Source organism: Scardinius erythrophthalmus (assembly GCF_964197995.2).
Source record: "Scardinius erythrophthalmus genome assembly, chromosome: 17".
In the NCBI taxonomy this organism is placed as follows: domain Eukaryota; kingdom Metazoa; phylum Chordata; class Actinopteri; order Cypriniformes; family Leuciscidae; genus Scardinius; species Scardinius erythrophthalmus.
The window spans coordinates 9,947,802-9,969,582 of record NC_138237.1 but is presented as its reverse complement, the minus strand read 5'-3'; the positions used below and the strand labels follow the sequence as shown (position 1 = coordinate 9,969,582).

At 35.5% G+C, this 21,781-nt stretch overlaps 1 protein-coding gene across 1 annotated transcript; it reads right to left on the bottom strand.

Annotated features, from left to right (window-relative positions):
* Positions 1–386: 386 nt before the first annotated feature.
* On the bottom strand, positions 387–15,468 carry nr5a1b (nuclear receptor subfamily 5, group A, member 1b). Its single transcript, XM_081390502.1, has 7 exons — positions 15,278–15,468; positions 14,459–14,577; positions 13,897–14,038; positions 12,008–12,720; positions 3,609–3,728; positions 3,336–3,483; positions 387–1,706 (listed from the first exon to the last, which is right to left on the bottom strand). The coding sequence occupies exons 2-7, from the start codon at positions 14,558–14,560 to the stop codon at positions 1,453–1,455; spliced, it is 1,479 nt and encodes a 492-aa protein (XP_081246628.1). The 5' UTR covers positions 14,561–14,577; positions 15,278–15,468; the 3' UTR covers positions 387–1,452.
* Between the last annotated feature and the right edge of the window lie 6,313 nt (positions 15,469–21,781).

Below are 21,781 nucleotides of genomic sequence, written 5' to 3'. Positions count from 1 at the left end.
TGCCTTATAACAGAAGTATTATAGTGCATAAATATAGTGCATAAAGTGCAATATAATGCATGAGTAACAATGAATCTGCAAATATTATAATTAGGGCTGTCAAACGATTAATCGCGATTAATCACATCCAAAATAAAAGTTTGTTTTTACATAATATATGTGTGTGTATGGTGTATAATTATTTTCTATATATAAATACACACACATGCATGTATATATTTAAGAAATATTTGCATGTATATAATGTGTATATATATTTATATTATATATAATTTATATTATATATAAATATTTTATATATAAATAACACATTTTTCTTAAATATATATGCATGTGTGTGTATTTATATATAGAAAATAATTATATCCCATACACACACATATATTATGTAAACACAAACTTTTATTTTGGATGCGATTAATTGCGATTAATCGTTTGACAGCCCTAATTATAATGCATTTTAACTTTGGTTACAATTATTTTTGAAAAGATATAATGCATTCTTATAACGTATATTATAAATACCTTTATAATGCATTATACATGAAGGCTTTAAGCAAAGTGTTACCGAGATTTGTCTTGAAAAAGGTGGTTTATATATATATATGTATGTTTTAGTTGGATGTTTGTCCAACATTTTTTTAATGTTACTACTTGTTTCAGATTGTTTAGAGAACATTTAAAAGTAAAGTTCTCATAATGTTTCCAAGATTACAAAACGTGATGTTCCCTTAATGTTTGCATAACCAAGATAGTTCTGAACGTTCAGGGAACATTCAGAAATGATGTTTTTGTAACTCAATGGGATTGTTAGCAAAACATTCAAATCAATGTTAATGTCATGCGACCTTGGTGTAGTTCCTTTATAGCCCACGTTTAGCTTTTTTACATCTGGCAATTGTATTTAGGCTTGTTCATTTTCTGAAGATTATCTTGATGAGCAAAGCCTGTAAGAATCATAACTTTTGTTAGTCAGAGAGCTTATTATGTACAATAACTCAAAAGCCAATGGAAAAATCCTAATGTGTTTTTGTCGAGGGAACCTCAGGGCTGGCCTTAAAAAACATGTCTTCCCTGCAGCGCTCTATACACATTAAAAATAGAGGTTCCAAAAGGGTTCTTTTTTTTGCATCGATGCCATAGAAGAACCATTTTTGGTTCTCCAAAGAACCTTTCAGTGAACGGTTCTTAAAATAACCACTTGTCCCACTATAAAGAAATGTTTAAAGAAACTTTTGTGTGATGGAACCATCGATGCCAATAAAGAACCTTTATTTTTAAGAGTGTATTATAAACACAGTCATTAACACTGACATCTCCCCTCTTCCTCTTTCAGAAACACAGTGGCATGGTTGATGAGGTTTTCTGTGTGAGAGATGACTGCTGCACAACATGATAACAGCGTCATCTGCGAAGGAATCAGGCTGTTGTGTGTGTGAATGTGCGCTTGTGTCAGATGCAGGTTCTCTTGGCATGCAGCATTTCTATGAGGAGGTTGTTGCAGGGCACCTCTCCGCTCAGGTGTTTGTAGCACAGGTAGTCTTCGGCTTGCGTGCTCAGCGCTCTGAGCTCGGGAAGGCGTAGCAGGATCTGGCTAAACCTGTCCGGGAACTGCGGATACGCATACAGTGTGTACTCCAGCAGCGCGGCGTTCACCTGCTCGTACACGCTCTCGACGTAAGGCTGGTTTTCCAACAGTTTCACATCTGCAGAGTGAGAGATGCACCGATAGAGTCTCATTAAAGACGGCATGAGTGGAAAATGGGTTTTCAAGCACTTTCTGAATGCACACACACACACATGCACACAGCTCTCAGGCACTCTTATTATGAAAAGCAGCTTTTGTTGGAGCTAAATTGCTCTCACTTAAGGGGACGCGAACAATAAAGGAACATTTTCTCCTGAAGCTGAGAAAGAGAGGGCCATGGCAGCACGGACCAATATGGGGTCAATCCATTAAAGTTCTTTTGAGCCGGAGTCTCGCTATAGACGGTGTGTGTGCGTCTGCGACTGGATACGTGGTCCGGCTCCCTGCCTTTGTAAACAGAAGCGATTCAGGAGGCTTTCATTTTAATTAAGCCCATTACCCAGTTAGCGCACGGCCCGCGCCACACAAAACACGCTGCCACTCACGACAAATAGCCTGATACACACGCGTCCTCGTTAGCGTGGATCAAAATCAATGCAATATTCGTCTTTTGAGAAGTTAATTAGCCTCGGTCAAACCCCAGCGGGGGAAACATAGATACGCTCAATAAGACACGGAGGACGGGGTGACGGTGCCACCGCGGTGGCTATAAAAATGTATTTTTTATATTAAACTATTAAAACATCAGCAGCGGCGTTGAGCGGAGGGAGAGAGACGGAGAAAGAGAGGAAATTTCCCAACTCTTCCACAATGATACAAAGGATTTGGTCTCTGGAGTTAGTTAAGAAGTAAAACTCATTCAAACACTTGAGCGGAACCTTTTAAGGGAAACATTATTAAAATTAAAAGACCGAAAGACGTGCATTACTGGATAGTTATCGTTCCGTCTGCCAATCACGTTAGTGGAATTTATACGTTTAAAACATCTTTCAGGACTCAGTCAAGGTTAATAAAAAAAGTCTTGAATTAAAAGTCATATCATGGGAAACAGGTTTTTGGTCTTTTGAAATTATAATAAAAAGCTGCTCAATCGACATTTACGATGCAAATCTTACTCCCCAATGATTTGTGGAAAATAAGCAGCAAAAATCATCTTGGTTATGATGTCATAACTATGAACACATTAATACACCACTGTTCAAAAGTTTGTTTGTTTTTAAAGACATTGATACATTTATTCAGCAAGGACACGTTAAATTGATCAAAAGTGACAGTAAAGACATTTAATGTTACATAAGATTTCTATTTCTATCAAAGAATCCTGGTGTCAAAAAAAGGTGTCACGGTTTCCACAAAAATATGAAGCAGCACAACTGTTATAATAACTGGAAATGTTTGTTGAGCAGCAAATCAGCATATTCGAATGATTTCTGAAGGATCGTGTGACACTGAAGACTGGAGTAATGATGCTGAAAATTCAGCTTTGCATCACAGAAATAAATTCAATTTTAAAATATTAAAACAGAAAACAAAACTTAAACCATATTTCACAATATTAATGTTCTTACAGTATTTTTGATCAAATAAATGCAGCCTTGGTGAGCATAAATGACTACTTTCAAAAATATTTGTAAAAAATCCCCAAACTTTTGAACAGTGTCCACACACACATAGCAGTTCGGCAGTTTACATGCAAAGACGTCAGCCAATCACATCAAAGCTACAGTAATAGCACGTGCTGCCTCACCTGGGTTAAAGAGGATGAGGTATTTGAGACAGGCGGTTTCTCTGCGGTCCAGCTGAAGCTCTTGTAGACGATGCACCAGCTCCTGACCTCTCTGTATCATCCCGCTCAGAGTGACCCCTGCCTGGGCCAGCAAAGACCCCAGCTCAACCTGACCCACACACACATATGCTAAACATCAGTTGAGTGGATCCAATGCATATACGTGCGTGTGCGTGTGTGTGTGTGTGTGTGTGTGTGTGTGTGTGTTTGTGCGTGCGTGCGTGCGTGTGTTACCTCCTGTCCAGTGATGAGAAGCACACTGTCCTCTTTCCCATGATGCAACTGTCTGGCGATGTAATCCAGCACAAGAAGCTCACTCCAGCAATTATGCAGCAACTTCATCTGATCTCCCACCTGTGGACAGAGAGAGAGTGAATAAATGAAAATGGACATGAAATGTACAAATATTTGTGTAAATATGCATTTGCATTATGTATGTAGATTTATTTTATATATATATATAAATTATTATTTATGGAAATATAATTGCTCAGAGGCTTTGTAGATTCTATAATTGCTTCAAATCTCTGAAAATGTAGTTATATTTATTGATATGTATTATTATTATTTTATTTTATCACTGTAAAAATATAGTTGGTTTCACTTAAAAAAGTAAGTTACCATGGCTGCCTTCAAATTTTGAGTTTATTGAAATAAAAAATTGAGTTAATACAATAGAGATTGGTTTAATGAAAAGAAACTCAAAATATTGTTATCTGAACCACATTAATTATCTAAGTATTTTTTTACAGTGAATGTACAATAATATTTACATTTGTTTATATTTTCATCACTTATATTTGATTTAACAAGAACATTATTTAATTTGCTTATCTCATTTCTAAGATAAATAGTTTAATAAAAATGGAAACAAATGAGACAAAGATATAATAAAAAAGGATAGAGATCTATAAATATGAAATTAATTATTATTATTATTATTATTTTTGCCAATTATGGCAAATTTAAGCAAAATGTGAGAAATTATTGAAATCGCTTCTGAAACTCTAAAGGAGACAAAATATGAAAAAGCAGAAGACTTTCGTAAGACTCTATTTGAGGAGAAACATTGAGATTATGAAATTTGATGTTTCCTTTTGAAAGTTAAAATGCATATTTAATACACACACACACATACACATAGCCTCACCCACACACATTTCTCAGAGAGCTGCAAGTTTTCTACCGCCTAACATAGAATTGAGTTAGTGTATAAAAATGGAACAGAATGGATTGAACTATCATCGAGGTTAGCAGAGCTGACGATGTGATTCAGTGTTCATTCAGAGATCCGCAGTAGCTGCCCGCTATTGTGCTTCACAGTCCACAGTCATGTCCAGTAGCCTACAGGTATAATTGGATTGAAAATATCCACTTATGTGTATGATATAATTCTACAGAGACAACTTTCAGCTCACTGTTGCATACGAGGTTCGTGACCCCACAGAAGCCTCCCGGGGCGGCACAGTTACAGTTTTTCTCAGTCGCTTTGGTGCATTTCTCATAACACTATTTACATTTGCACAACAGTTAATGCAGTTCTCAAAACAATTAGTACAAACTGCAAAACCTAGTTGATGACCTGCAAAAGCGTGTCACTTGCTCAAAATGGATAGCCCATTCCTCAAAAGCAAGTATTCATGTCAATAAAAGTGTCAGTGTCAACAAAATAAAAAGTCGTGACACCATCGTTTATGAACAAGATAGTCAAATGGCTTAGTCATGTTTTCATTACGACAGTTTACTCTGTAAATATTTTCCAATGCAAAAAAGTCAGATCTTGGTGACACTACCTGAAAATGCTCAATACAGCACTAAATACTATTTGCACAGCCATTTGAAAAATACAGTAAAGTTACACATTACTGTATTTATGAGGTAACTGAGTACAAGACACTGAATATATGTATGTTTCACATTTTTACTGCATATGCTCTTTGCAATTCTAATTTGTTCACAGCATTGTGCAAAAGAAAAAAATACACCCTTATTTATAACAAACATAAACTCCCTTTGGGTAGAGCTGTGCACAACTGTACACAATATTGCAGTAGGCCAATATACTGTATTGGAACTGAACATACAACATACATAGGACTGTAATCATTCATGCACATCCAGACGTTCCTCTCTGTCTGGTCACATAATTTAATCTACATCCCAGCGAATATCATCTCTTGCTCAATTGCAAATTGTTCAATTTAGGAGACTTTTTCAGGATTTTTTTTTTTTTTTAAATGACAGATTTTGACAACTAGTTCAACATTTTTGTATGTAATGACTCAAGCAATGAAATGAAGACTATTAGTTTTATATGGAATGACTATTCAGCATTCACAAGTATAGTTAATTTTGACTGACATGACATAAGCAAATGATAATGTTATAAAACAGCAGAGAGTTGTATGAAAGCAATTGATGCATGTCCAAAAGCATTTGCAATTTGTTGGGAGGAATGAGAAACTGCTACTATGATGTGCACAAATGACTAAATGTTGTGGAGGTTGAACTAACTGTTGTGCAAATGTAAATAGTGATGTGAGAAATGCACCAAAGCGACTGAGAAAAACTGTAATTGCAACAGAAACGCACTTGGTATTTTTTTTAATCGCATAGAATTGGACGCTTGATCCATCACTCCTTTATGCCACACTCCTGTTGCCATGACGAGAGATTGTACGGCACATTCTGCACAGAGTGAAGGAAGCTGGAGTCTTGCGTGTGCGCATCTGTTGAACACTGTGTACCTGTGTGTCTACAGCAACAGACAGACAAAAAACGCACATGTAAGAGCTTTCTATGAAAATGGAGGAAAGCAATAAATGCTGAGGTGAATGTCATTAAACACTATTTCACTGTACTGCAAAGAAATCATTTCAAATCTAAGGAATGGCACCATTTCTGTAGCCCTGCAATCAGCCGATTACTAGTCACAAGCAATTAGTGTTCTCAAATATGAAATCAAGTATGTCTTTATAGTTCACACAAACATCCAAAAGAGAAAGAACGACAGTCATATGTTGTGGAAATTACATGACATGAGGGTGAGTAAATTATGATATTTTCATTTTTAAGCTATCCTTTTAACATCTTGTCGCACAAATAAATGGAGAAAAAGCAAGTAATGCTAAGTGAAGTAGGCTAAAGCTAGTGAATGTTCTGACTGTAGTTAGAATACAGTGACTGAAGCGCTTTTGAAGAAATTCATTTCATACTTGAAAAGAGAAAGCTTTCTGCATTTAGCAGCCTTCACAAATAAACATAAAAACACACTTATATTTAACTAGAAGTGAACGTGCTGCTAGCTAGTGTTTAGCAATGCTAAGAATCAAGCTAGCAAAGTATGATCAAACAACATAGGCCTATGATTTAAAGCACAGTGCCGTGATTAAAGTAGAAATAAGTTCAGAAATAACATTCAGAGTCACATAACAGCAAAACTGGACAACCAGAATCTTGAAACAAAGCAGTGAGCCATATTAAAATGGCCATATATTATTCTCATTAAAACTATGCATTTTGAATGTAAATACATTAATGAGTAAATAAATCAAATTGTTATAAAATTATACACACACAGACAGACAGACAGACAGACAGACAACAGATAGATAGACAGACAGATAGATAGATAGATAGATAGATAGATAGATAGATAGATAGATAGATAGATAGATAGATAGATAGATAGATAGATAGATAGATAGATAGATAGATAGATAGATAGATAGATAGATAGATAGATAGATAGATAGATAGATAGATAGATAGATAGATAGATAGATAGATAGATAGATAGATAGATAGATAGATAGATAGATAGATAGATAGATAGATAGATAGATAGATAGACATTTTGAAAGCAAATAAGTGATTATCTCAAATTTGGTTTTGATTTGTTTGATTCATTGAGCGGCATCCAGGTTTTTTTTTTTTTTTTTTTTGCTTTCTAATTGCATTTTGTGTGAAAATTTGGTCTTTTCTCATCTAAGGCACCAAGTAATCCATGACTGGCAAAGACAAAATGCTAAAGAAAAATAGGCTTATTGATTTATCAAAGTGACAAGAGAAAATAAAGAAAATAAATAAATGATACTGAGTGCTACAATAAGGACTTTCATAAAAACAGACTTCCCTTTTGAATACTGGACTTGCAACTTACTACCATTAGTGTACTAGTATTTTTCAGTTTGTCCTCAGCGGCATCACTATAAGTGCTGTGTGAAGCCGCTTTTGGAGAGTGTCAAATGCCCTTGGCGCCCCGGTGTGGGCTTTTATATGGGACAGAGAAAAAGCTTTACTCTGAAAAGATTATGAGTAAAACAAGACCCTTGTCCATTTCTCAGCAGTAGCTGTTGACTCTGAAATCACACACACACGCATCCACATTCACGTCCACACTTGAACACCACAACACTTCCCTGTCAGCGCTTTCTATATTTTGTAACCCTCATTTATCTGCGATAATACCTGCCGCTGCCCCAGACTTCCACAACACAGGCTTTATTCGTGTAGCTATTTCTCTCTCCGTTGTATCTTTGTGGAATAAACCCGCCTCTTTTTTGTGTTGCAGGAATTTGGGATTTTGACCCAGAAGGACACACATATCCAGCTGTGTGAATGAGGAAGAAAAAAATAACAAACAGACAAAAGAGGACATAAGCTACATTGAGAATGCAGTTTACTGTAAAAAGTGATCAGTTGACTTCACTTAAAAAAAGTGAGGAAACTCATTTCCTTAAAATGATTAAGTAAATAAACCTAATGCGTAATTGAAAACAATAAGTTATGTGGAATTGTCAAATAGAAAACAGTTTTTTTTTATTATGTAATAATATTTCACAGTATAACTGTTTTACTATAGTTTTGATCAAATAAATGCAGCCTCGGTGAGCATAAGAATCTTTTGAATGAAATGTAAGTCATCAGTGTATCGCAGGCATACACAGAGTGCTTGTCTGTAGATGCACACAAACCATCCAAAACATTTTTCAAACTGTCACACACATACACACACACTGAATGAGGTCTGCATATATTAGTCTTCAGACGGTAAATAAACTAACAGTTCACATCCGGCGTGTGTGTGGGTGTGATATGTGTGTATGAACACACCTGTTCAGGTAACAGTGTGAGGTGGAAACAGTCCATCAGCACAGACAGAGGAAGTGATGATGGTATTAGTACTGTAGTATCCTGTCTCAGTGTGTTTAGAGTCAGTCAGTAGTGGCATATCACTTACAGAAACTACCATGGCATTATTATAGCTTATATAATTATTGTACTTTAGGCCATTAAAGTTGCTTAAAGTTGAAATAGCTTAGCTCAATAAGTTTATATATATATATATATATATATATAGCAGCAGGAATGACGCCGGAAGACTAATTCACCACTGGTTCCCTCGAGATTTTCATTGTCCGTGTGTGTGTGTAAGAACGAAGAACAGCAAGTGTTACTATGTACTGTATATTGAGTGTGTGTGGTTGAAATGCTGTAATGTATCACTGTGTGCATGCTGTAAATAAGGTATGTGGTAAACACAACTTGAAACTTGAATTTTGTTCTACAATTTAAACTGCACACACTCTTAAAATGAAAGATTCTTCAAAGGTTCTTAGGTTTAGTCTTTTCATTGGGTACTTTAGAGATCTTGATGTCACAGTTTAGGTTGTTCAGATCAGAGTATTAGTTTCTAAAGTATTACTAAATAAAAAGGTCAGTAAAAAGATTTCCTTATGACATCAGAATGTAAAAAAAAAAAAAAAACTTTCTTTCCAACAGAAATCTTTATTTTTAGGAGAGAATAATATTCAAATGAGTAAAACATCTATATTTTCTGGAGGAATCTGATGAATTAAAATGAGAGAGACTTGTTGAATTGGAAAAACCTTCACATGCAGGCCAGACTGAACACATTCACATTCTCCCCTTATCTGGAGTGGAATGCTGTTGCTAACCCCCACACACACACGCATGCACACACACACACACGCACACTGTTTCCATGTTTTATGAGGACATCCCATAGTCATAATGATTTTTATACTGTACAAACTGTATATTTGTTCCCCTTACACTAACCCTGAGAACATTTGGTCCCCATAACGTAGGGTTTACCAGGACCACACACACACAGGGATTGGGAAGCATACCGTTTTTCCTTTGCCTTTATATATATATATATATATATATATATATATATATATATATATATATATATATATATATATATATATATATATATATATATAAATAATAATATTTCAGACTTTACTTCAGCCTTCCTATTGTTTTCCAAGCCTCTTTTTCCTGACCCTATTTCATCTCTATTTGTTTGTTTGTGTGTGTGTGTGTGTGTGTGTGTGTGTGTGTGTGTGTGTGTGTGTGTGTGTGTGTGTGTGTGTGTGAGTTGATTGAAATGCTGTAATGTATCATTGTGTGCATGCTGCATTGTCAGCAAAGTTTGGAAACACTACAGAGAGAGACAGGAGCTCAGAATGGACAAAAGAAAGGAGTGTATCCTCTATTTCCTCTAAGACAACAAACACACTAGAGTTTATTTAAAGAGCTCTTCAGGACTAACAAAACTCAAGTGTTTTATTTAAAGACCCCTCAATGCCATGGGTTATAATGGACATTATATAACTCTCAATTTTATGACGCTATTATTCTCAAGGAAAAAGTTAATGAACCTTCTGAAATGACCCCAAAATATATTGCAACATTTCGGATTATCAATAAATCCTTCTACAATCAATACAATTTACATATGAATGAAATGATCCCTCTTCAAGTCATATTATGTTAAAGCTACAATATGTAATTTTTTCGCCACTAGGGGCCGCTAACCTCTTACAATAACAAAGGCGTCGGTTGATGAGCATAAGTGGAATTATGGAACTTGTCGTCATGCCGAAGGATCTAATAATGTTTATGGATGAGTGAATACAATGATGTTTTTAACATGACTGTGGTATGAAGCAGGGCGCGATTGCTAATGAGAGACAGATATCAGCGAGTCCCGCGGATATAAAGGAATAAGGACATTTCATTCTGCCGAACTAACTTACCCGCAAGTGCTGGATTAATACTCACACAGGTCAGTTTATTAGACGAATGAAACTTGTGAGGTAATGCAGCGCTGTTTCACTTGGTCTACACTATCACACTAAACTGCATATGAGTGTGTTGAAAGTTATAATGTTATGCTATGTGTTAGTTTGTTTGTATGAGACTAGCAGTAAGCTAGATCAACATTAGAATAACATACAGATCATATTCTAAAAAAATGTATCATGTTGAGCTATATAACATTGATTAGTTTTATGCAGCCTACATTTGCACATCTCTGTCAAGTTCAAGTTTGTCACGGACGTGGAGCTCTCGGCATCTCGAAAACCGATATTTTTTTTTTTTTTTTTTGAGCTGATATTGATCCTCGTTTTAGTTCTCCTTTTGTCCCAAAGTCTGCTTGCCATGGTCCATAATGTTTGAAGAAAACAACAACAGCGTGAGCATGCCGCTAGACGTAATGCTTTGGGAACTTTTGGGATATTGTAAACTGCAGGAAATATATCACACTGTGCAAGTGATTTTTGGATATTTTATTACAAAAATCTTACATATTGTAGCTTTAACACAGGAGTTGTGAAGATAGCGCTAAACCACCAGAGAGTCAGTCATGGTTTAATAATCTCGTGATGTCAAATAACTGCTACTAAATGAATTCAGTTCAGTATCCGGTATAAATTCTCAAAAATAGATATTTTAAATTCTGTGATAATCCAATATTTTAATTTAGTATTTGCAACTACACATAACTGCACAATTGTTTAAAAGTTTGGGTCAGTAATGTTTTTTAAAGAAATTAATACTTTTATTCAGGATGCATTAAGTTAATCAGAACTGACAAATTATATACAAATTATTTATATTTCAAGTAATTGCTGTTCTTTCTATTCATCAAAGAATCCAGCAAAAAAAAAAAAAATTTAATCATGGTTTCCACAAAAATATGAAGCAGCACAACTGTTTTCAACAATGATAATGACAAGAATGCGGTTTTACCGTATTTTTGATCAAATAAATCCAGCCTTGGTGGACTTCTTTCAAAAACATGAAAAAATCTTGCCAACCCCAATGCACAATAGTGATTATTATCTTAATTCAGTCTAATATACTCAGTCTTTGCCATCAAAACCAGTTTAAACCCTCATTACAATCCAATGCTTCATGTTAATGACGTCATTTATAGCAGAAAACCACATTTCCTTGGTCTTTTAAAAATGACCTACAACAAGAACAACCAGAATACTTTCCTCGAATACTTTCCTGTTGATTGAATCACATCAGACATCACTACCATTATAAATGTGACAGAGCAAACACAGCAGGCCTGACTGTTTATCTGGAAACACACACACACACACACACACACACACACACACACACACACACACACCACACACACTCCCTGTTCATCCATGTCAGCATCATCTCATCACGCTGACTGCATCCGCTCCGTTAATGCAAACATTATTGTGTGTGTGTGTGTGCTGATGAGGTGTGCATTGCTTTCAATCCTCTTATAATTCGGATTATAATAGGATTTTGCCCGTGTTCACACTCACCTTGAGCTCCTTAAAGAAGATGCAGCTGCGTGCCCATTCCACGATGGAGAAGAGCGTCTGGTCGGCCATGTGGCACATCAGGCCGAAGGTGCTGAGTCGTTCCTGTTTGGCTGCGAGACTCCGAGAGTTCTGTTCCTGCTGCAGGTGGGCCAGGTGAGCGCTTATCTTGCTCTGCACCTGCAGCTCATCTTGCTCACAGCGAACAAACTCCAGAACCAGCGGCGGGACTGTGGAGCCCGGTGGGGCCAGCGGCGGGCTGCTCGACACTCGCGTCTGATCCATGTACGTGTAGCCTGGGACCGATTCTGGGGAGCTGGCGCTGGTGTAGTGCTCTGAGCTTGTGTAGTGGTCGGGATACTCGGACTTGATGGCACGGCCGGGTAGGTTTGGATACGGGTACTGTGCTGGCAGAGGGGTGTGGGCCGGGATTGGGCCGGATAAGCTCAGGGAACCGGATGCGTACAGGCTGCGTTCATAATCGGTGGGGGCCAGCGAGGTGCCGATGTTCAGGTGTGTGTTTTTTTGAGCTGGAATGGAGAGAGCAGTGCTGAAGCTGTAGTCAGACTGTGGTGATGACAGCAAAGGGGGCGTGGCTTCCATCTTTAGGCCACTGGCCCGGATGAGAGCTTTCTTCTGCTGCTTTAATGCCCGGTCTCGTTTGTACATGGGGCCGAATTTATTTCGCCCTCCTCGCATCCTGTCGGCACGGACAGCTGTGAGCACAAACAATACCGTATTACATTGCGCTTTGTAATTAATGTTCATTTGTATTATAATGTTCATTGTTAATAGTAAAAGTATTGCTGTTATAATTCCTCTAAGTAAAAGTTTTATACAAAAATAATATCAAATAAAAAAAGTATTTCTGTATTAAGTTCTGTATTAAATGTATGTGTGTGTAATAATTAATCAATTATACTGTTTTTCCTTTGCCTTTTTATATATATATTATCTGTTTCCTACCCCTATTTCATCTCTATTTGTTTGTTTGTTTGTGTGTGTGTGTGTGTGTGTGTGTGTGTGTGTGTGTGTGTGTGTGTGTATAAAGGTTTTTCAGTTCATATGAATACCTGGCTTCAAATTAAATTTCACTTCTTGCTTTGTTTCTCGCTTTCAACTATATAAATAAATAAATACTTAATAATAATGTATTTGTTGAACTGGAAATGTTATTATATGACATAAAACTGTAAAACCGTTTTTGGTTCTAATTGGAATCTTTATTTTTAGAAGTGAAGGATTAGGTTCTATACGTTGAATGTTGCTTCTTTTCCGTTTTTTATCAAATTCGTCCTTCTATTCGAACTAGTTAAAAATACCTCTATAGCCTGACTGATTAAAATAGAGTCGTGCTTAAATAAATACTTAACCTTGATCCAGAAGCATGCGCAGCCGGGAACGCTGAGGTGCCTGCAGATAATAGCGACCTTGCAAGAAGCACTGCGATTTCTTTTGTTATTTTTTCACTGTTGATTTCCCCCCTCCCCGGTCTTTTCTCTTATTCTAAATCTACATATGAAACTAATCAACCGGCTGCAATGGAATTTAAATTCTGATTCGTGTTTTTTTTGTTTTTGTTTTTTTTTTACAGACTAACATGCCTTACAAAATAGGCAACAAAATTTGTTCAGGCGTACGATTGTCTTTATCGGGTATATAATACATACATGTATATTTTAATAATAAATAAAATAGTAAAATAATAAGAGGATAGTAGCCTAAGCAATATTAAAAAGAAACAAATGAAAAAAAAATGGATGAACAATAGCCCATTTTACACGAAATTATTTACCAATGTAATCCCTTAAATAATTGATTATTATTTGACCTCCAAATATGCTTTATAAATTTCATTGCAGTTATATTTGAGATGAAACTGTTCCGCTCACCCTCCAGCCGCATCCCGACGTTGAGACATTTCTGGAAGCGGCAGAATGGACACCGTTTCCTCTGGGTTTTATCAATCTTACAGTCTTGACTCTCTGCACATGTGTACCGTTTGTTATTCTGTACGGTCCTCTTAAAAAAACCCTTTATAATGAAAAAATAAATACTGTTACGATTCGTCAAAGGTAAAAAATCTAAACAATAAAAATGCAATTCTAGAAAAAATATGAATTACCATGGTAGCTTTAAAATTAACATATAGCCTACATTATTAATTTGCTCGCAGTGACGGAAACATCTAAATAGACTAATATATTGAAAAAAAATAATCATAAAAACATCTAACATTTGATACAGTGTAAAAAATGAAACTGCATTTGTCAGCTTACAGAGCTGTTTCTTCACCTGACCCTTAAAAATACAAATCAGTTCAAATAAATATTTAAATGAAACAAATGATTCTTAATTGAACAAAACAAGTAGGCTAAATATAATCGCATAAATTACTACATTTTAGGTCACCTACAACAGATTGAAACTGTCTTATTTAGGCTGATTTATTACCTTGCAGCTCTCGCAGGTTAATAACCCATAATGATAGCCAGAAACTTTATCCCCACACACCGGACACAACTCTTCCAGGTCCGTATCATAACTGTAGTCCATCCCGCCCCGCCGAGCGCCTGCGCAACACACACACAAACACACACTGCTAAAATGAAGGTTCTTCAGCGGTTCTGCAAAAACGTTATGGTTCTTTGGAAATTAAAAATGTTCTTGCAGTTACATTATTCATTTCTGGACCAGAACATCGATGGATTTTCATGAAACTCTGGAAGGAACTAAATCATTTAAAAAAATATTGATGCACCAGACTGTAAAATCTTTGTCGGTTCTAATTGGAACCTTTATTTTAAATGTGATCTGATATCAAAAAATAATTGAACAATAAGGTCTTTAAATGATCGCATTCAATAGGCCTATAAAGCAGCTCATTTAATTGATCATTCTAAAGATTTCATTATATGGAACATTTTAGCATGATGGCATTGTAATTTCTGTCCACGCTTAAAATGATTTTTAGCAGTAAATGTTTATAAAATCACATCACATTAAATTAACAAGAAAATATGACATCGGCATCATTTAGTGCATTTAATTGAGCAATAATACTAACGCTGCCTATCTGTAGGCTATTATTTTGTTAAATACCAATAGCCTATATTTCAGATGCTGTCTAAACATAGGCTAATTATGTGATATAAAAATATTACTTAAGGCCTACTAATAGAATAATCGTTCTTTCACGCTGTTTGGTTGGAATGCAAATGAGTCCAAATGAACTCACGAAAGCATGTGATGTTGAAGTGAAAGAACTGTTACCTGTCAGTGACTCCTGCTCCTCTGCGGTGCTTCAGTGCTGCTGATCTCTGCGCGAGGAATTTAATCACTAGAGCCGCGACACCCGCGCGAGCCTGCCGGTTCGCTTTGTGCGTGTTTCCCCGGTAAAAACCTGCGTGATGTCTGCGAGGACAGCGCGAGGGCAGCAGCTCTTTATTAGTGTTTGGCCTCGTGCGTTCACACAGTAGACATGCCCTCATATTCGCGCACACGCGCGCGCACGCACACACATACAAAAAAAGGAGTGAATGAGCGACAGGAAGAAGCGCCTATCTGCAACAGGTACCGAGAATGAGGAGGAGACATGAAAACGTTTTAGTTCAAATTAACGCTGAATAATTTCTGATTAAAATGAACTCTTATATGAAGTCAGCTACCTAAGCAAACACTTTAATCAACACTGTAAAAAAAGTTGTTTCCTTAAGGATCATCTCAACTTAATTTAGGCTACACGAAACTGATTAAAAAAATTAGTTGAACTTGTAAAAAAGGTTGAAAATTGCTTAACTTTTTGATGAGTTGAAGCAATGTAAAAACATATGTTGCCATAACTTATTGATCATAAAATGTTTTAGTGAACGTGTTAACACTATTTTTGCTGTGTTAAAATAAAAAACATCATGTGCACAAATGTAACCTTACATTTATTCGTTATTATAAGAATTATTTATAAATAGCATCTGCACACTTATAAATGGTCCAAAGCAGGCATGAATTAGAGTACATTTTTGCTCAAATTTGAAAATAAATAAATAAATAAATAAATAAAATAAAGGGCTCCAACACGTTTTTCCTCGCAGCGATGCCATAAACGAACTATTTTGGGTTCCTCTAAGAACTGGTAAGTGAACAGTTCTTAAAAGAACAATTTTATTTAGTGTGAATAACATTTCAAAAATCTAAAGAACCCTTATAAAGAACCTATTGTATAGGCCTAATTGAAAGGTTCCATTGATGTTAATGGTTCTTTATGGAACCACTGATACCAGTAAAGAACCTTTATTATTAAGAGTGTATAAAAGCTGAACGATCAAGATCCACGTGACATTCAAAAGCATGCAGTGAGTTAAATGCGCTAATAGCAGCCGCAGCCCAATGTGATCTGATAGCTGACATGCTTTAGTTCAACTCTTAAATCAAAAGTTGTCCATTATTATTGTATTTTGACTTACATGACCCGTCATGCAATCGTTGAGATGTATGCATAGCCTACATACGCATACAAACATCATCATCTTCATCATCACAATCATAACCGACTGATAAATCCCAGGTTTTCACAGACGACCTCTGATTACATTCGCATCTAACCAATACAATAAGAATACAGATAAAACGAATAAAAGAGAGATAGTCTACCCATTTCAAAGACGGTAAATTATTCTAACGTATAAAGATGTAGCCTATGCCTTTTTATCAGGGCATTTTTTGTTTTATGTTTTGCCTGAATGTCAAGTGCAAAAATGGTCACACTTAAAACATTTCGATTAAAACTGAGGAAGATTTTTCTTATGAAATATTATAACATTAGTGGTGTCAGAAAATTAGAGAATGTCCCCATTAATTTCACTATCAAAAGAGAAAGTGTCCCCTTGAATAACGTAGGTAGGCCATTGGATATTCAATATATATATATATTAGGATATAATGAAGTAATCGGCATTGGTTTTCAAACCGCACACACACGCGCAAACAAAACATCTTTCATTCTGTGACTCCTGCGCACGAGTGTCTCCATATGGCGCATTTCCCATCAGTCATTGTGCTTCTTAATCAATAACGAACACGAAACACAGCGTGCAGAGGTGCTAAGGATCGTTCTCCATCAAAGACACGTGGAACATGTGTGCGCACAATAAATACAATAGCTGACGGGCCCGCTTTCATTTCTCATTAGCATATTAATTAATACACTTCAGGAAATATTTGAGTGGCACAGATCAGAGGGTGAGTGCCAGAACAACATCCGAACTAAAACATTGGTCATATGTCACCGTTTGATAAAAACAATCACATGAATCTGACTGCAGGACTAATTGTTTCAATTAGGCCTGAAATTCTTATGCTTTGTTTGCCTGTTCTTGACTTCCTTTTGTCAGCCAAAATATACCCCTCCCCACAGATTAAAAAAAAACAACAACAACTGTGAATTCATTCAATTGTGAATGTTGAAGCTGGTGTCATTTTAAAATAATTAAATAGCAAAAAATAATCATTATCATAATTATTTGATCATATTATTAGAATAAACTATTTATTTGTTTAAAATATTTATATTTTATATATTATTTTATTAGCCTATTTATATTTTACATGGGGCTTTTATATGTTAAAGCATACAGTCATCACAATTCTATAATTTATTATCATGTATCACATAAAAAAGAAAGGCCCACATCCAAACATTTAGTATAATAGCTCCAAATAAAAAAGAAGCAAAAATAAAAATAAAAAAGCATATGTTTTTACATCATTACTGTGTTTGGCACATTATTATAATTCAATATATCAATATTAGCCACACACATTTTATACCACAGAACCAAAAATGCTTTGCCATATTGCTTATTAACCATAATTATTAGCCTACATTTGGATCATAATATAACTATACATATTATATTGGCCATTTATCATCACATTGAAAAGGATCTATTTAAGACCACCACCTAAAGCAGTGACGAAGTCTAAGAAATATTAATAAAAAGCCTAACAGAATTGGTTATTATTGAACTGTCATGCACGACACATGGTTCCCATTCACTGACGTGATAGATGTTCATCTCCGATAGATATTTTAATCTACAGTATAGTCTGTTGATCAAAATATTCTTCTGAAAAATGAAACAACAATAAGCACACGCACACACACACACACACACACACACACACAAAGATAAAGACTTTGTTCGCCCCAACAAGGTCGAAACTCCGAATGTCCAATGGAGTTGTCACTTCTCACGTAAGGCCTGAACATCGCACCTGATTTTAGTTTTAAAAGAGAGGAGAGAAAGGGGAATAAAGAGAGATTCAAAAGAGTCTTTGACCTTCGTGGCCTTTCCACCGACATGACTCAACTATAGTTGAATTAAAATGATATTCCAGGATGAAAGATGAATTGCTTAAGAAAAGAAAAAGAATGAGAATTAAGGGGGGGAAAGCCAGAAAAAGGACTCGCTTTCATACTAGCCATACTTCAGTGCTTTCCGTTAAAAGTGAGATTAGGTCATTGACGCAGCTTATATAAAATGATTCCTATCCTTGTATTGGTCTATATGTACTCTACACTGGCAGAAGTGTAAATGTGTTTACCAGGGTGTGTGTGTGAACGTGATTTTACTAAGTGCAACATGTTAACATGGTGGTCTGTATTCTTATCTGTCCTTCACCTGCACACACTTTCTCTACACCACACTTCTGAAGATTGCTTTCCAAACACACACACTTACACATGTCAAGTGTGTTAAGTATGTAGGTCTATAACAGCAGGATCTTGTCGCTCCATCATTTGTGTCACATAAATTGAAAGCAGCTTTTTTTACGCTCACAGAATGTTAAAGTAGTCTTTGTTTACACAAATTTAAAACTGAAAACACGAAGGACTCGATCTGACCTTTAAAAATTACTTGGTTTTGTTGATGTAACCTCCAGGTTGATTCACACACTGTATTTTGACCAAAATCAGTTCATTTAGAGATTTCCACTCAAAGTTTGTTTTTACGTTAACAATAGTTTTGATCAGGAGTCTGTGAATGTCATGGAGGGTTAGAAATGTACTATATAAATTCAGAGTGTCTATTTACACCAAGTGCAAATAGCCCAACTCTTTAGCAAAAGCTATTGACACGAACTCGCCCATCATTATCTGATTGAGTCAGGCAAAATGACAAAAGAAATCCCACTACAGAATCAGTGGTGTGGAGAGTCGATGTGAGCCTAGTTTGAATCCGCCTTTTACCGAACTCATTCTTCTCCCTTTTCCCATCGCATATCAGCTCAGACTCAGAGTAGCATTTATTTTAAATAAAAAATTAAGAAAATATTCAAAAAGTGGAAATAAAGTGTTTAATGGGTAGGGGAGGTAATGTCATGTACAAGTAATGTCCCAGTCAAGCAGCATCCATTTATGATTTTAATAAATCTAAGATTATACACTGAATATGTTTGCATACTGTTTATAGCCTAATGTCTACTACAGTACACTGAGGTACAAATAGTATATATATTTTTTTCATAACATTTCTTATAGGCTACTTGAAGATATGATAAGCATTCCTTAATGAAAGTTATTACAAAATATAACATTAAATATCTAATATATTATACTGTTAAAAATCTGGGTGAAATATATTAGGCTATGACAGACAGACAGACAGACAGACAGACAGACAGACAGACAGACAGACAGACAGACAGACAGACAGACAGACAGACAGACAGACAGACAGATAGACAGATAGATAGATAGATAGATAGATAGATAGATAGATAGATAGATAGATAGATAGATAGATAGATAGATAACTTTTACTTATACATTTTAATTGTTCTTAACTTGAAATGTTTGAGTACACTAATTCATACATTTAACTTAAAAATTTCATCTAATCTCAATGTGGACACTTTTATTATAAACTTAGCTAGCTTTAACAATCTAGTTTGCTAACATACTATTTTGTTAACATGTTAACAATGGTATGTTAGCACTTGCTGTATGATTGCAGCAATATAAAGTTTTATTTGCTCTTAAATCAAGCATGCACCACTTGTCACCATGATGGTAACTATCCTAAAACTAACATTAACAGAAATTCTTCTAAATTAACATAACAAAACATTAATCACTACTAAATCTCCCACTTAACATTAATCTTGCACAAAAAAAAAAACCATTATATTACACTTAATTTGAGCATTTACTCTCCCTTTCGAGTCCCATCGGCAAAGCATGCTGGGAAATAGACATCCAAGCCGTTTCAGTTAAACTTAAGTTCGTCTAAATTAAAAGAAATAATTTCATAAAACTCAAAACAATGAAACAGTTCAATTTACTTAAAATATATCAGTTCTGTGAACTTGAAAGAAAAGTCCTAAATACTCATAAAAGTTAATTTGACTGAACTAATTAGTTTAATTTAAGTTTGTCCTACTCAAACCAATTCATTATTAGATAGATAGATAGATAGATAGATGGATGGATGGATGGATAGATGGATGGTGTGGTAATGTGTGTGTTAGTGAGTGTGGCATTAGGCAGTGCCCCGGCCCTGAGATCTGTTCTGCAATGACGTAAAATGTTTCACCCCAAGACCCTCAAAACCTTGAGCCTGTTACACAGCTTATTTCAAACACTCTAATTTGTATAACACACACACGCGCGCTCACACACATGCACATGCACACACACATACACACACATACACACAAACACACAAACACACAAAACCATATAACTAACTCTGCCACGAGCCCTAAAACAGGAGTGTTTAGTGTGTGAAGGTCTCTGTGTGTTTTAGTTTCTTATCTGAGTCATCAGGAGTATTTCGAACGTTCTGCACAGATAAGATTACTCATGACAGAGTGAACCTGTATGACTGTGTATGTGTGTTTAACACAGATGACCAAAAATGGAAGTGAAAAAAGAGAGATTTGTTCATCTTGAAAGAATAGTAAATGAGATCTTGAGTCCTGTTCTGGTTTCAAGTAGACTAAGACAAGACAGTTTGGCCATGAGAGGCCAAAAAAAAAGAGCTTATTTTCCTGCCATTAATTGACGCTGTTCTTATATAGTATTAAAAATCACTGCAACTCATGGACAGAATGGCCTATTTGACACAAAAATGGCAGTATGGCAATATGATGTTCAATAATGTTCATTAAATATTTTTTATTATTAATTAGAGGAATGATTTTTTATTTTGATAAGATATAGTTCAATGCTGCCCGTGCAGCTTTAGGAATAAATCTTGTTTCTGTGGAAATCAACAATAGCACTTTCCCGTTATCACAGACAAAGCTTAAGCTGTAGCAGGTTCACTTCCTGCAACTTATTTCAAATCTTATATATATATATATACTGTATATATATATATATATATATATATATATATATATATATATATATATATATATTAGGGCAGTTGCAGGAAGTGAGCAATGGCTGTTGAGGAAACAATCAGTTGGTAAAGTCATTTACATGTGATTTTAGATTCCATTTTGAAAGAAGCTTAAGCATTTTATTCCTAAATAAATTAGTAGGCTATATCAACAACAGGCACTTGATAACATTAAAACAGAAGCACTGTCTTCTGACAGATAACTGTAGATTTGATAAGCCATCTAAAACTGAATGTTTTATCACAACATTGGGCATTAAAGAAACTACTAATCTATCTGAGATGCTTTCATTTTACAGATGTGCTTCTCAAACTAAGCCAACATGTGAATTGGAAACAACTGAGAAATTAACTTTTAATATTTGTCTTT